The sequence below is a fragment of the Gouania willdenowi genome, chromosome 13, assembly GCF_900634775.1.
Source record: "Gouania willdenowi chromosome 13, fGouWil2.1, whole genome shotgun sequence".
In the NCBI taxonomy this organism is placed as follows: Eukaryota; Metazoa; Chordata; class Actinopteri; order Blenniiformes; family Gobiesocidae; genus Gouania; species Gouania willdenowi.
In genome coordinates, this window is record NC_041056.1 from 42,641,694 (window position 1) to 42,658,395 (window position 16,702).

Genomic DNA, 16,702 nt, shown 5'->3' on the forward strand with positions numbered 1-16,702 from the left:
TGGCCTTGGGCCCGCTGTTGTTCGGGGTGTGCTGGCGTCGGGGGGGTGTCTCGTGCCGGTGCGTGGGTCGTCGGGGATTGCCTCCGTGGGGGGGGGGGCTCTATTGGCGCCGTTGGTGTGGGGGGGGCGGTTCCGGGCTGGGGGTGCTTCGGTACTCTGGCTTGCCGGTCCGTGGCTGGCGGGATGGCCCTGCTTGGCGGTGGATGGCGTCCTCTCTCGTCGGGGGGGCCGGGGCCGCCTCCCGGTGGAGAGTGTTGTATCGTGGCGCCGGGTGGGCCTGTGCTGGCCCTGGTGCGGGCATGGGCCTCCCCCCTGCTCGGCCGCTCCCCTTGGTGGCGGGGTGGCGTTGCTCCGGGCCGGCGGGCGGCGGGGGTCGCCCCCTGGGGCGCCGGGGGATGTTGTTGGTGCCTGGCTGTGCCCGGGGGTGGGGGGTGTCGCCGTGCTCCGCGGGGCCGGCGCGGTCTGGGGGGGTGCCGTGGGGGGGGGTCTCCGGCTGTGCTGTTCCGGGGCCCGCAGTGCCACTTGCCCGTCTGCGCCATCTACCCTCTCGCGTGGCCCGCCACGCGGACGGGCCCGGCTCACACTGGACAGGCCTCCTACATGTTCACTTCACCCCACTCCCAGCTGGTCTGGCTCACTCAGAAAATGCACCACACACCAATACCCAACCCTTGGGGGGCTGGATGGTGGGGCTGGGGGTGGAGGGGGCCGCCACCTGTGTTACTATGTAGTGGCATGGGGGCGGCCCTCCCACCTCTAGTTGCCCTACTAATCCCTCCAATTTTAATCGCATCTCAACATGTCACCCCCCGGAGGGTGTATCATCATTTACACCCTCCGGCCTATTACACCACATACACATAAATCCACAGAGGCTGGAGGGGGAGCACCGCTCCCCTCCATCCCCCTTCTTTTAATTACACCCCATACATTCACCAAACACACACATTCACACAGGGGATTGGGAAGTGCCTCTCCATTGGGGAATGGAGAGGCACCATAACAGGGTGGTGGGTTGGTACACATATTTGGGCCTCTCCGGTGGGGGCCTGGCCCCTCTGTTGGTGGCTGGGCCACTGCATGGAGTAAAAGCACATCAAGATGGTGCGGTCGGGCGTGGCGGTGGGTCTCGGGGGGGCTTTGCCGGGGTCTCTCCTTGCGGGGTCTTTCCGGGCTGTGTCGGCCGGGTGGGGCGCGGGGGTGCCTCTCCCCCTTGGGTGTGGCTTGGTGCTTGCTTTGTCTCCTGGTGGCCTAGGGGGCGGGCCCCGCGGTGTGCGGGCCCGGGGCGGCCTGCCTCGCCGGTTTGGGGGGTGGGTGTGCTGGGGGGGTGCTGGTGTCCTCACCGGGGTTGGGGCAGGGTTGTTTGGCGCCTCGGGATGATGCTGTTTACTGGGGGGGCGGCGTTAGCTGTTCCGATGGTTGAGGTTGCTTTCGGCCGCCTGGTGGGTATGTCCTGCCATCTGCGGACTGGTGGGTGGGTCCGGGGCATCTTTGGCTGGGGGCTGCTGTCCCGCGCTGGATGTGTGCCGTTGGGGTGCCTCCGTCCCCGCGGTGGGGGTCGCCGGTTGCTCGCGGGCCGTCGGGGGGCGCTGCCCTGTGGCTTGCGCTGTCCGGGGGGCGGCGGGCCCTGGGCTGCTGGCCTTGTGCCGTCTGGGGCTGTGCGGTCCTGCTGGGCTGTGGCCGGGACCTGGGCTGGGGTGGGGGGCGCGTCCCGGGGGGCTTGGCCCGGGGGCTTGCCCTTGGGGGGTCCTGGTCCCTGGGGGTGCTCCTGGGGCCCGGGGTGCTTGGCCGGCTGGCCGGGCCGGTCCTGGCGGGGGTCTTCTGGGGCGGGTGGCGCGTGCCGCGCCCTTGCATACCTTCTGGTGCGGCCCCTGCTTGGGCAGTCCCCCGTGAGGCAGAGTGTCGGGGTTAAATTAGGGGGCCACATCCCGGCGGGGCGGTCTGGCTTGGCCTCTGGAGGGGGCCCTGGCTTTAAAGAACTGAAGCTCGTGGCGCGGGCGGCATCAGCATCTGGGGCGCCCGGGGGGGCTAGGTTGGGGTGCCTGGGGACCGGCGGGGGGACTCCCAGCGGCCCCCTGGTGCCTTATGCGGCTTGGGGTGTGGTCGTTCGCCCTGGGCGGGCTGCTCCTGGTGCTGCATCCATTCCGGGTCCTCCTGGCCTGGGGTCGGGTCCTTGCTGGCTCTGGGCTCACCGGCGGGGGCCCGCCGGCTGCCCGTTCGGCGTGGCTCTGGTCGTCTGCTGGGCGTGGGCTTTGGCTCCTCCGCTGGGGTCTCGGTTGGGGGGCTCTCTGGGCCCTCCCCTCGGGGGGCTGGGCGCGGGGGTGTGGGTGGTGGTGGGGGGGTGGGGGGCTGGGGGGTTGGGGGTTGGAGTCGGTGGCGTGGTGCGCTGGGTCCTTGGCTCCTTGGGGGCTTTTCGGGTGTGTATGGGGGGGGCAATGGCAGCCTCTCGGCTTGGGACCTTGGGGGCGTTCGGGGGGCTGCTTGGCCGTGGGGTGGTCGCCGGGGGCCCCTAGATCTCTCGCTCTTTCTGCTGGCCCGACTGCTTCTTCGGGCCCGGGGGCGGCTTATGGGTTTTGCAGTAGCGGCTCTTGGAATCACATTTGTCATGGACGCACTGGCCTCGGGCTGTGGGATAACACTCATACTGGGCTCAACCATAGACACGTTGTTCCCAAATACCTGTTTTATGTAACTTCCACTCACTTCCTCCTCTGCTCACAGCCACCATCATTATTCCTAAGCCGCACACTGGTCACCAGACTGGCTTGATAACACAACAATAAGCACAATATACACAACCACAATTTCACATCACATCACTTGAAACTTATTGATTATTCTCCACCCATTCGTTTTCCTATCTTGTATCCCTCCTCCCTGTTAACTCCCCCCCCCCACCCCCCTCACCCTGGTGTAACACTGCCCTCTCTCTTTTACATCCTCCCTTTAATAAAGTATTTACCCTTCCCTAGGGAGGGCTGGTGATGGTCACAATTATGCAATGAAATAAATTCATTTATTTAATTGCAATAATAAAATATGCATTGCTGTTAAAAGATTGCACTTCTTGTAGTGTTAACCTTCAACAGCATGTGCAAACAAGGTGAAAAAAAAAAAAAAAAAAAAAAAAAAAAAGACGATGCTATCTGTAGCAGCACTTCTAGCCCCGCCCACATCCTCTACCACAGAGTGGTCGACTGTCACTACAATCATTTATCACTGACTTTGTTCATTTGTCACTCATGGATTTATTATTGGTTCTGAACCCTGTCTGAGTGTCAGTGTGGATTGGAGACACTGTCTGCTCCACTAGGACCATTGTCCCTGCTAGCTGCTACATGTTAGCGTTGAGGTGCTAGCTGTTAAATGTTTAGCATTGAGGTATTAGCTGCTACATGTTAGCATTGAGGCGCTAACTGTTACATGTTAGCATTGAGGCACTAGCTGCTACATGTAGCATTGAGGTCCTAGCTGAGGCTAGCAGAGCTCCGCTGATCCACAAACTCTTTCTTAGACAATTTTCACACAACTAGGCTTTATTTTTCCATCCAGTGTTTTTATTTAAACTAAAATTAACTCCCACGAAGCACAGCAATGACTTCTCTGGTTCTCCTGTTTCTAGTGTTGTGGTCTGTGCATCAGTATTATGGGTTTTTTGTGCGTTATTTTTCTGTAATTAATTATTTGCGATTAACGTTTTGAAGTCCCAGCTCTAGTGTGCACAAATCAGAATAGAGGATGTAATTGTGGTCATTACAGTTCTGAGATAGCAACAGTGAAATAAAATTATGAATAATAAATTTGATTATGGTCCTGTCCAGGCTCCCCCATCCCGCCCTCTCAGCTCCTGGGGGCTCGTCTCCAGAGTGCTCCCACCCTCAGTGACATGTATCAGACCAGGCAGAAGCTCTACAAGCAGCTGTCGGACCCCGTGCCTCCCTCGTCCTCCTCGGTCTCCTGTGGTCACTCCCCTCAGCTGGGCCGACCGGCCAACCTCGGCTCCTCCCCCACCAAGCTGCTAGGCTCCTCCCCTCGAACGTCTGACTGGCTGCAGAAGTCCCCACTCCCCACCATCATTGGTTCTCCTACCAAGGTCAGGCACCGACCCAAACAGTGACCAGATGCGTTCAAAGTGGATGTTAGTTTGATGGCATTGTTTATCCTCAGACTATTTCAGCGCCGTTTAAGATCCCTAAAACCCAGGCGTCCTGTAACCTGATGGCACTGGCAGACAGCCCGCTGCCCACCAGAACTATGACGGACCCCAGAGACTTCTGTGCCTTCCACTGCAGCCCCTACCTGGCTGCACGGGGGGCTGCTCCTGAGGCCAGCAGAACCTTTGGGAGGTGGGACACTTTTCACTTCCTGTACCAGCTCGTAGGATCAATAAATTAAATATCTCTAAGGTTATACTCCTCGCTGCTCAGTGAATTCGATCGTCATTAACATGTCACGCCCTTAAATCTTCCTGGTTCGGAGGCTCCGCCCACTATGGTCAAACAAGCACTGGCATGAAAAGCTTTAGTGGAGGCTGTGCTGCCATTGGTTCAGCTTTGGCTCCTCACGCTGTATCACTGCATTCACCAATGGAATGAAGGATTGGGGTCAATTATAACTGTAATTGATATTAATTACAACTATGGCGTAATTAATATTGTAATTTTAAAATTCCGTTGCTGTTGTAATCGTAATTAAATTGTAATTGAGTTTAGATAATTGATTTTGTACTTGTAATTGCTGTAAAAATTCTATAAAAATTGACAATTATAATTTAACACAAACCTGCAGAACCATGTTACAGTTCTAATGTTCAGTTCTACACATATGTAGTTAACAATTATTAATATGTTTTATATCAAGCTTTCCCACATTTTACCATTTAAAAAAATATTTAAATCTATGGGTATATTGACAGAAAAAAGGCTCAGACGGCCACATCATAAATATTAATACCAATTTTGTCATTGATTAAGAAGCTTAATAAGATAAACAATAGATGAGAAAGGACTTCCGTGATAGATCATAGTTTATAGTGTATTTGTGGAACGTATGAACGGTTGATAAATGAGGGCCAGCTCCAGTAGTTGAGTGATGAATGGAGCATGCTTGTTTCTGCTCTCCCATAGGTCTGTCAGCACAGGTCGACTGTCGGAGCAGCCAATCAGAATCACCCTGGGTGGACAGGCCTATCAGGGCAGCACTGACAGTCTGAACAGTGAGCGACCCATGGACACAGGTAAGCTAACGCTAACGGTCTGTTTCATCCTGTCAGTCCATACAGTGAGAGCTAACAGTGGGTTCTTTTTCCTCTTCTTCTAAAGCTCCTGCAGGTTCCTCAGCCAGTCCTCGTACTGTCCTCTTCACCGTGGGCTCTCCACCCAGCAGCAGCACCCCTCCCACCTGTAGCCACCTGAGCACCCGCCCCCGCACCACATCAGGTAAGACGCCCACATACTGTACATCCACAGACTGAGGATGCACCGATTGCAATTTTCTGGCCAATCACGGATTTTTAAAAAGTCTGACCTGCCAATCCTAATTCATTTTCTAACTGACAGCAACACCTTTAATGTTCCAATTTTATTTTATTGTAAGACATTGAACAATACCTGTGAAACAATACAAACGTGTTGTTTTACCTGCACATGAGGTATTTATCTGTAATATAAATGAAAAGTTTAGAACATTGCTGTCCAAAATACAAAATTATATCACTTCCTTTAATCTTTAATTTTTCACATTTAAAAAAACTAAATAAACAGGTTTCACTGCAGACCTGTTTAGAGGTCTTTGACTAAAAATAAAGTGCACATTGAGCAGTATTGAGATTTTACAAATAAATGAAATAACAAGGTTGATGATATAATAATAATTTACAGGACAAACTAACAAAACATCTCAACGCACCAATAAAGTGTCCTGAGTTTTATGTTTCCTTGTAGAGCAAAAATAAAATAAAGTGCATTATGTAACATTTTCAAAAGTCATGAGTAATGAGTAGAATGAACATGTGACATGTTAGTTGTTTTCACACTTATTCATTAGTGGAAGGTTTTTATTCATGTCACATGACATGAACTCCATTATTTTCCTTGGAGTCGCTTTGATCTTTTCACTGCTCTGCTCCCGTTAGCTTTAGAAATTGGCGCTGATCGATTGGTGCATCCTAACCACACCCACAGACATGTCTAACCTCTGATTCCCCCTCCCACCACCACCACTCCCCACCACTCCCCCAGTGGGCTCCAACAGCTCCACAGGCTCCTTGTGCTCCACCAGTGGGCGGGTCTACGTGGGCTCTCCTCCCAGCATGGCCCTGGGCTGTTCTCCTCCAGGAGGCTTTGGGGGTGCTCAGGGATCCCTGGGGGCGGACGGACCCCCCAGCAGTCTCCGATACACCCCCTATGGGACCTCTCCTCCCAGCCTGGATGGATTCATCACGTTTGAAGCTCCTGAGCTGCCTGAGGAGACCCTGATGGAGGTGAGTTAAAGCTCTGCTCTCCCATAGTGGTTGTTATTTTATAACGAGTAGGGGGGGGGTCTCTCTTCAGCGTGAGCACACCGACACCCTAATGCACCTACGGGTGATGCTGTCCTTCACCGACTGCGTCCTGGAGATCGCGGCGGTTCGAGCCGGGGGGGCGGACCTGGGCGTGTCGGCCACGTCTCTGTACCCTCCCCAGGACAGCGTGGTCGTGGACCAGATCAGCCAGCTCAGCAAAGAGTGGGGGTGAGGATGGTGCATCAGTGTCATGGTGCAGGTGTTTAGCTCAGTGACTAATGAACCATTGCTGATACTAAAGCATTAGCATCCGTTTTCATTCATGCTAATAAAAAGGCTAAACCTTCTCCAAAGCTAATCCTTTGGTGCTAATGTGTATAAAAGAGTCACTGCCTGATCCTTTCAACACATGCACGTAGATTATGTCACTTCCTTCACTCGACCCAAAGTGGGCCGGTCTGGTACATTTTTTGTTTTTGATGAGTGAGTGGAGGCAGACATGGAAACAGGTGGCCAGGCAAAAACGGTCCAAAAGTTACAAAAACTTAGCAAGAAAAGACTAAAATGGGCCAAAAGCCAAGAGTGGCCAAAAAATGGGCAAATACAGAGGAACCAGGTGGTACTTAATGGGAAAAGGGTAGCTGAAATGGGCCAAATGTAGCAAAGGATAGTGAGGAAGGGCAAAAATGTTGAACAAAAAATAGGCAAAATGTAGGGGAAAGAGATAATAAGTGGTATTTATTGGGCAAAAGTTAGCTTATTTGGATAAAAAGTGGCCAAAAAAGTTATAGAGAGGACAAAAATTGGATAAAAGTGTCAAAAAGAACTTGCAAAAAAATAGGGAAAACATTTTGTATTTATAGGGAAAATCAGCTAAAGTCTGAAAAAGTGACAAAAAAGGCAAAAATGGGACAAAGGAAATGGGTGAAAAGGGGGTGTAGATGTAGATGTGTTCCATACGTGCGTTGAAAGGATGTGGCAGTTTATTATCCTGTGTCTGAGTCTGTTAGCATGTTTGTTTAGTGAGTGTGTGCTGCCCCCTACAGGCAGGTGGAGCAGTTGGTGCTCTACATGAAGGCTGCTCAGCTCCTGGCGTCATCGCTGCATTTGGCTAAAGCTCAGATTAAATCAGCCAAACTCAATCCTTCATCTGCAGTCAAACAGGGTGAGAACAACACGGGACACACTCTGAAGTCATTGCTGATCACTAACACCACACCAGTTAGACGCTCTACATCACACATGCCAAACTCAAGGGCCGGGGGCCAAATCCGGCCCGTTAGAGCATCAAATTCGGCCCGCAGGATAAAGTCGAATTTTTTTCGAAGTTTTAAATATATAAATGTAATTAAAGTCGATAATATATTTGCAGGGCTCAAAGTTTTCACACGCTTTTATCACAACAGTCATTTATTTTATTGAAAATTGTTAAAAAAAAGAAATCTTTATCTTATCTCCAAATTCCTGCAGTTATATCTAAATTATTCCACAAGCGTTTCCCAAATTTAATAAAATTTGGTCACAAACTCAAAGAAATGTAATATTGTCACTGTAACTTCCATTCATTTACATATACTTATAGTGCAGAATAATGTTGAAATTGCTCAATTTTACCTAAAATTTGTGGCCCACTTGAGATCAAACTGGTCCGTTGCTGCTCAAGGTCCGTGGGCCAAGTCTGGCCCACCAGAACATCTAGTCCGGCCCACAGGAAAAACAGGACTTTATTAATGTTGTGGATAAAATAAGATGGAGACTGCATTACTACATTATTTACTGTAATATTAAATCACAATTATTCATAAAAACTTGCAATTTATCCCACAGAATTCTGGAAAATTTCAAGAAAATTAGTAGTAAAGTCAAAGGAATTTTCACCAATTGCTTGAACTAAAATTACCATCCAATTTGGCCCGCAGGAGAAAGTTTAAAAAACTTGTCTAAATGACCAAATTATTCAGCTGTAGATATAATTTCAGATCTATAAATACACAAATTAAATGAAACTCCACAATAATTGGAGGATCGCAATTTTCCCCATGCTTTCATCACATGACTGCAGTCTTTCTAAATCTCAAATTGTTAAAATAACTCAATTTTCCTAAAATTATTTCACATAATTTTGCCAAATTCAATAAAAATTGGTCACAAAATTAATAAAAGAGAAAATCCTCTGTCACTTATCGCCTGGATATTCTTGGCGCCTTACATACTTTATGATTTATGTGTTGTGTAAAGTACAAATTTCTGGACATTAATGATGAAATAGCTTGTTTTCTTGCCTAAAATCTGCAGATCAAACTACTTTATATTTGGCCCCTGAACTAAAATGAGTAAAATGACCCCTGCTTTACATGATAGCTAATGCTAACAGCTAAATACCTAAAAAAAAAAGCTCAGAGGATGTTTATTAGTATAAACAGTTTTTACATGTATTTTTTGCTGTAACCTTTCAGTGATGTGGTTTTAATTCAGTAAAACAAAGTCAACATTTAGTATTTTAGCTAAGTTTTGTTTAAAAGAAGCACATTTTAACTTGTGAAACCTTGACTTTAATGTGTAAACATGGAGCTGATTAGTGTGTGATTGTTTCAGTGGTGAAGAGTTTAAACGATCACTATAAAAGCTGCATCCTGCTGTGCCGACAACTCACCGACAAACTCAACCACTTCTTCTCTGACAAACAACTGTTTATGGATGAGATCAACAGCGTCACTGCAGAGAAGCTGATCTACAACCACGCTGTGGAGATGGTGAGACACACACACACTGTTAATGAGAGCTGTTGGGTAGGAGTGTCTGACCGTGTGTGCGCGTCAGGTTCAGTCTACAGCTTTGGATGAGATGTTTAAACAAACCGAGGACATTGCGTACCGATACAGCAAAGCAGCCATGCTGCTGGACGGCCTGTCCAAGATTCTACAGGACCCCACGGACATCGAGAATGTGATGAAATGTGAGTACACACACACACACACACAGTGTATAACACACTCTGGGGCGGAGTCACTACTATCTGAAATAAAGGGTGGTAAATCAGTTGCTTCCCTGAATCCCTTAGTGACGTAGTTTCTTCACCTGCTGCACTGAATTCACTAAGATTGCAGAGATGATTAGTGCATGTGCAGAAGTAGTGCAGACCGCCCTTATTTAAATGAGTGTTTTGTACGTGTTGTGTTAAACATGGAGGGTAAACGTAAGTGCACAGAAGCAAAAATACAAATGTGAAGCAGCAGAATTGGTCGTGTTAGTAGAGGAAACGAATTAAAAAAAAAAATGGATGAATTACAGCAGATGGATATTCTTTATTCATCCCACAGTGGAGAAATGTGACTGAGTGCGTATGGCTGATTGCGTACATGTGTGACAGTGACCCGCGGAGGAGAGATGTGCAGCTTTTTTTCTCTCTCTCTCACACACACACACACAACTGGAGCCTTTTTTCCATCTCCGCTTTGCTTTCTGTCCACATTTACCAAAAATAGTGGAAAAGGTGGTGAAATGGGATTTTAAAAACCACAGAAATTGATTAAAAGATGCAAATTGTGGGAAATTGAATTTAAAAATGTTGTAAAAATTTGCAAAATATGGGCATTAAAAATTATGAATGTGGTGAAATTGGCAAAAATAAACAAAATAAAATGTATAAAAAATTAAAAATAGAAGTAAAAATTGGCTCAAATTGATCAAAACATATTCTTAGTTTCTTGGAGGCATCTGGCGACCCCCTCCCAGTGTCTAGCAACTCCAAATGTGGTCCTGAGTGTTTACAGTGGAGATAAAACAAACTTTCAAGCAGTAATTTCAACATTTTACATCTTTTCTTTTTGAGCAAATGTTTGGTTTAATGATCATTGAAGCCTCACTATGTCTTTATCTGATAAATCATCGTAGTCTCCAGCTGCTTTTAGCCTGAAAGGATCGGTCTCCTCAGGTCCCAAAACACGTGCTAGGAACCATCAGCAGATTCTGATCCATGGACCTCAGAGCTCAGGCAGGGGTGTGACCCCCAATTTTCACTGTATGAGGGTCTGCTGCGTTGCGTCTCTGCCACCGGAGCTGATAGGTTTTCACTGTAGTCTGTGTTCATTTCCACCGGCTCCGTTGTGCTGCATATCTGCAGGACTTCTATTTCTGGTGGATGCTGGAGTACGACACAGAGACAATGCAGTGAAACAGGAAGTTAAGCACATACTAAACATTAAAACATCCCGTTATTTTTCAAAATAAAACACTTTAGATCATACTACATCATATTATCTCTTCTCTGATGGCTGTAGCTAAAAAATGTAACTAGGACAACAACAAAAGGTAAACATTATATTTTAATACCTTAAATTATGTAACAAACAAAAAAGCTGTGAAACTAAATAATGTAATATATACATATATGTCTGAGAAGTGTTTAGTGTTTATCATTATTTATTTATCTTTATTAATTTATGTTTCCTCTCCTTTCTCTGTCATTTTATTTTTTTCTATAATTATGTCATTTAATCTATTTCCTGGCTCTATTAACCACATAAATGCCCAAATGTATCTATACTTGTTTGTGAATATTGCAGCACTTTGTTATTATATATATCATTGTAATTCACTATTAAAAAAAATAAATATATATATATATATAAGACTTAAACTGCGTTCTTGCGTGATTATGTAAATATCGCTGGAACTCCTCGGTCTCATGACGTAAACCAAACTGCACCGTGGCACACTCAAAACACAACCGGTGGGGGTTGCCGGACGGCGGACAGCGGAGCCGTGGCGCAGCGGAGATGTATCCAGTGGAAACCCCGGGTAACGCTGGATCAGATCACTGATGGAAGGAGTCTGACCCTGCGAGGCTCTGAACGCTTTACATGATCAAAAAGTGCAACAGAAAACATTTAACAGCAGCAAAAAACAATTAAAATCATCAACAAACACAAAACATCTCCCTCTCAATCATACGTGGTAGAGAAAAAGAGTTCCTTTAACTTTGATTTAAAAATGTTCCCATTGGATGCTGATTTCAGCAACAGTCATTGTGTAGCGCTTATCAAAATGTAAAATTATGAAGAAAAAACCAACAATTCCACATGAACATGATTGTGTAAACTCTATAGGTTCTAGAATTGGACCTCCTCATATGATTTGAATACAGGTTGTGGGTCAGCTGATGTCATTCTGGACTTTCCTTGTTCTAGAGCCATGAATAGAACTTTTCATGTTTTCCTGACATGTCGTCATAAATGACCTGATGTTAACCTTTTATCCTCAAATATCACTAATACATTTAACGTCAATCTGACGGATATTTTCCTCCACAAAATGATTTTCAGAAAATTGTTGACTACTAGTAAGTTTTAGTGTCAGACACTTTGTGTATTTGTTGAATCCATAAATAAGTCTTTGATAATGAAACCTTGACCTGTTCTCTAGCGCCACCATTAGGACAAACTTTTATATTACAATTAATTTATGTTGAATAGTTTTCATTCAAATCTTCTCACATTTACTGACAACATTAATGAGCAATAGAGTATGAACCCTATTGGTTGTGGGGATAATGTGACCTTTGACCTTTCCTACAGCGCCACCACCAGGTCAAACTTTCACTTTTTCACTTTTTCTAATTAGGGGTGAATCGGAGGGTCGCCAGTTCAAGTCCCGGTGTGGACCAAAAAAAAAAAAAGAAACGGAAGTTGTTCTAGTAGCTGGAGAGGTGCCAGGGCACTTCCCGAGCACTACTGAGGTGCCCTTGAGCAAGGCACCGAAACCCAACACTGCTCCTTTCATTGTAAAGTGACTAAGAGTACCCAGAAAAGCACTAAATAACAACACAATGAACCATAGTAATTGATGTTGATGAATTGAGTCAAGAATTATTTTTTGAATGATAAATGTTGAAGGGGTCAAATTGACCCCAAGGATGATAGGAGGGTTAAAAAGGCTTATAAAATGACTGAACTAATGTGTAGAATGTTTCCTGTCTCTAATGGTGTGTGTGTGTGTGTGTGTGTGTGTTCAGATAAAGCCAGTGTGGAGCGCAGGATCTCGGCCCTGTGCTACTGTACGGTGACTCTCTACGAGTAGTGGGACCAGGACCACCTCTCTGCTCCATCCTGTAGCAGCTCAAGCACTTTCAATCATCACTATTTATCACTGCTATACTTTTTTTTCTTTTCCAACCAAAGACCATCTTCACGCATCCTGGAACTAAAGGCTGGACCTGGACCCACTTTCAGGTGCATTTTTTATAAGAAGCTATATTTTGTTTTTGCGCTCATGCTGTCATCAGATTGACTTTGTTTACCGGAAGAAGAAGAAGAAACTGTGGACTCCTGTGTACCGGTAGTTGTTTCTGACTCATTGGTTTAAACATTGGCCCTCCTACCAGTATCACCACTAAACAAAGACTTGTAGAGACCCCTGTCAGAGGACCAGGACATGAACCAGAACCAGGACCAGGATCGTCCTGTGGTCTGTAAGTGGAGCAGCTTGTGCTCGTTTGTGTTGTTGAGTGATTCACTGAAGCACTTTATGTAAAGTTCCTTCTGTTGGTGTGTAACCAACTTATCCACGTGTCATTGGGCAGCGCTACAGTGGGCAGAGCTTAGCTACGTTCAGCTGCAGGTGAATGCGACCCCCATTCCCGACTCAGTCCCTCTCTCTGATACGTATCTGATATTTAACAAAGTGAACGGACAGGTGGCCTTTTTCTCACCTTTACGTCATTAAATGTAAATTAACGTCACAATTCTGCGTCCCAGGAGTAGCAGCAGCGGGGAAAAACATAATTTTCTTTTACAGAACCTTTATCAGTGCCACACACACAAGACGAGAAGCCTCCATATTGAGTTCTGTAAACACACATTGGTCCTCATTTATTAACCGTTCGTGCGTTCAGATCTGAGCGTACCACGTATGTTATCAATAGTGACGTGATCGTACGCCATGATCAGAATTCACCTCAGTGGGAAATAATTATTAAACAAACCTCAGCTGTTACTAGCTTTTTCTATTACAGATTTTCGCAAAATAAAAGCAATGTGTCTAAATGTCCACAAAGTATAAATGCGCTTTGAAGGTGTTTCCATTGAAGGTTGTTTTGGGGGCGGAGCCTCGTAACTCCTGTGAAATTTCATCCCGTGAGACTTCTCTGCAGGAGGTCTGATAAAACTTCCTCATGAAAGCCTAAAAGCTTTTTAGCAATATATGAGTGGGGTTTTTTGTTGTTGTTCAGGTGTTTCCATGACCAATTTTGATGATAATTATATTTTGTACATCTCCACGAGTAATGAAAACGCAGCGAGTGATAATATTGTCACTACCGTCATGTAGATCTTTGCTTAAATGCTCTCAAACCTTTTCTAACATCAATGAACACAAAGGTATCATCAGCAAAGAGCTTGACTCTCTAGCTGGGTTTCCATTACAGATTTTCGCAAAATAAAAGTGATATTTCTAAACGTCGACAAAGTATAATTGCGCTTTGAAGGTGTTTCCATTGAAGGTCATTTTGGGGGCGGAGCCTGGTCACTCAGGTGAAATCTCATGCCATGAGACTTTTCTGCAGAAAGATGGCTGCTCTAAACCTCCTTAGAACACTCTGTATTCAAAGGTTGTTTCACGTCTAATGGGGCACTAATTATTTTTAAGTGTAATGCTAAGAAATGCCTGGGTCTTCTCTTCTGTCCACACATACCGCGCCATGTTTACTCGGAGAGAAGTGGTCATGTGACCAGATACGTAATGTCCCGTGACGTATATTTGCGGAAAATGTTTCCATAGCGCTTTTCTGACAATTTTAATATCGAAACATCTGAAATTATCATTGAAGTGTAAAAAAAATTGCGATATGTGTTTTTTCTAAAAAAAAAAAAAAAAATTATAAGTTTGTATTGTTCTATTAGATTTTACGCATTTCTGAGGGTAATGGAAATGCAGCTACATTCAGAACAGATCTAAACACAACTTAAAAACACTCCTCAAAACCCACCTGTTCAAACTTGTTTTTCTTTTAGCTTTCTTTTTTATTATTTCTTTATTTTTCTGTATTCTGTAAAGTGGCTTTCAGTCTCTAAAAAGCATAAAATAAACACAGACAAGGGGCAACATTTTGTCCTTTTAAGGGTTTTGTTAATTTATTTTAATGTGATATTTATTGGCTAAAGCTTGAGGACCGAGGTTGATATAAACCTCATATTTCCATGTGTGTCTCCAGGATCTCTGTTGTGTAGTTGTTCTCAGTGCACACAGGGGGGCAGACGTCACCTGCTCAGTAGCTGATCCTTCACAGTGTGTTTAAATGAGCTAAATGAAGTCGAGTTTTCACACGTTCTTAAATAACATCTGTATTCTGCTCCACCTCAGATGTGAGGAATTCCTTTCTTTTCTTGCCAGTGTTTGTTTGACCTCAGTGGGCGGGGCCTCCGAACCAGGAATTTTTGAGGGCGTAAAATGTTAATGTCTATAGAATTCAGCCGCCGCATTTATCAGATATCAATATTTGATTAATCACACATTGGTCCTGTCTTACAACACAATGTGAACTTACATTTACACACGGTTGATAAATGAGGGCCATGATGTGGTCACATATGACCTCGGGACGCCTTCAGACATGGTTGGTCACATTCAGTTCATGCTGTAAACTGACAGATTAGATAGATACGTTTAATGTGCAGTCTGAACGAAGCCTCCATGACTTTAGTTTCCTGTATGTTCTCCATCACTAGCCTTTACCTACGTTACGTTCCAATCAGTCACACTTTAACTAAATGAATTCTATACATTTCATGTTTAATGTATTTACTCTAACATTACAGCAAAGTAAGAATTTTATTGTACAAGGAAACATGTTTCCTTACTGTGCACATGACAATAAGTACTTTGAACCTTGTGTTTATTTTGATAAGGAAATCTCATTCAAACCTCCTGTGATAATGATATAGATGAGTCTAACAAACCAAGCCCTGTGTTTTATGGGATGTCTGCTCTTAATGTCACTGTGCAGATGAAGCAGAGGTTATTCCATAGCGTTTTTAGCTCCTGTCTGCAGTTTGTTTTAATTTAAAAAAAGGTGATGTTGGTAAAGCTGTACATATTTAAATGTGATGCATGTGATATTTACCTTCTTTTGTTCTGAAAAAAAAGCTGTGTGTGCATGTGTGTTTGTTCAGGAGTGCTAATTACACCCTGTAATTAATTACATGGTGTAATGACATCAGGCAAAGAAGCACTAAAATGTATGTAAATACAGGACTTTGTACGGATTTTCTTTCTGTCAACATTTGATTAAAAAACGACTGACACAACGTGTGTGTTCATATTTTTGCTCCTTTTAATGCATTTTTGCTACATTTCTGACACTTCATCACATTTCAATGATTTTTCAGCACTCATAACCCCTCCCACCTAATGTCACATATGTTGACCAATTATTGTCACTTTGAACCTCTTTTCACCAGATTTCATGTCGACAAAGAATGTGTTTAAACGTAACTATGCTATCGTCTTAGCCCAGGGGTCTGCAACCTTTACTTTGAAAGGAGCCATTTTGCCTAATCTCACCTGGATTAAAGGTCTTTACGGAGCCGAAAAAACACTTTCTCAATAAAGATAATATAGTGTGTAACATTTTACAGTTCAAATTATATGGAATAATTTTATGTAAACAATATTTTATCGAGTTAATATTTGAAGGGCTACAACACATGACCATGTCGGTCAACACATGCTAAGTGATCATTTCTTGCAACATCAAGCATGCATATATAAATTAGCTAAATTAAAAAAAAATCTTTCCCCACAAATAAAATCTACATTTTCTCCGAGAATATTCTTTGAGGGATTTAAAACCTAAGGTTAGCCACAGATGCAATTAAAGTTGAGAGATTACAGGTGACGTAGGAATGTGGCAGAGTTATTGAACAATCTGATTTAGTTTTAGGTAAAATTGTTTCATCATAATTCTATTTGAAGTTAATGTAATTAAACATTAATACCCTCTGTAAGAAATAACAATTCATTGTTTTAATTTTTAATTTTTTTTTTAAAAGCTATAGGGAGCCATTGCAAATGAGTCAAAGAGCCACATGAGGCTCCAGAGCCGCAGGTTGCAAACCCCTGTCTTAGCCCCTCTTTAAAGTGACACCAATCCATCCCATGATCGCTCTAAAGCTGAATAATAAAACTTTTAGCCTCAAACACATT

At 44.7% G+C, this 16,702-nt stretch overlaps 1 protein-coding gene across 2 annotated transcripts in view; it reads left to right on the forward strand.

The window, feature by feature from the left end:
- ulk2 (unc-51 like autophagy activating kinase 2) overlaps positions 1-15,804 on the forward strand; it is a 55,322-nt gene extending 39,518 nt beyond the window's left edge. Inside the window, exons 18-27 of one of the 2 annotated variants that reach the window (XM_028465550.1) lie at positions 3,822-4,093; positions 4,168-4,346; positions 5,127-5,236; positions 5,322-5,438; positions 6,240-6,481; positions 6,552-6,730; positions 7,549-7,667; positions 9,098-9,255; positions 9,323-9,458; positions 12,516-15,804. In XM_028465550.1, the coding sequence (XP_028321351.1) occupies positions 3,822-4,093; positions 4,168-4,346; positions 5,127-5,236; positions 5,322-5,438; positions 6,240-6,481; positions 6,552-6,730; positions 7,549-7,667; positions 9,098-9,255; positions 9,323-9,458; positions 12,516-12,580 (1,577 nt within the window). In that variant the 3' untranslated portion in view covers positions 12,581-15,804. Of the gene's footprint in view, positions 1-3,821; positions 4,094-4,167; positions 4,347-5,126; positions 5,237-5,321; positions 5,439-6,239; positions 6,482-6,532; positions 6,731-7,548; positions 7,668-9,097; positions 9,256-9,322; positions 9,459-12,515 lie in introns of those variants that run through there. The other variant, XM_028465552.1, reaches the window with a different exon arrangement.
- The last annotated feature ends 898 nt before the right edge of the window (positions 15,805-16,702 follow it).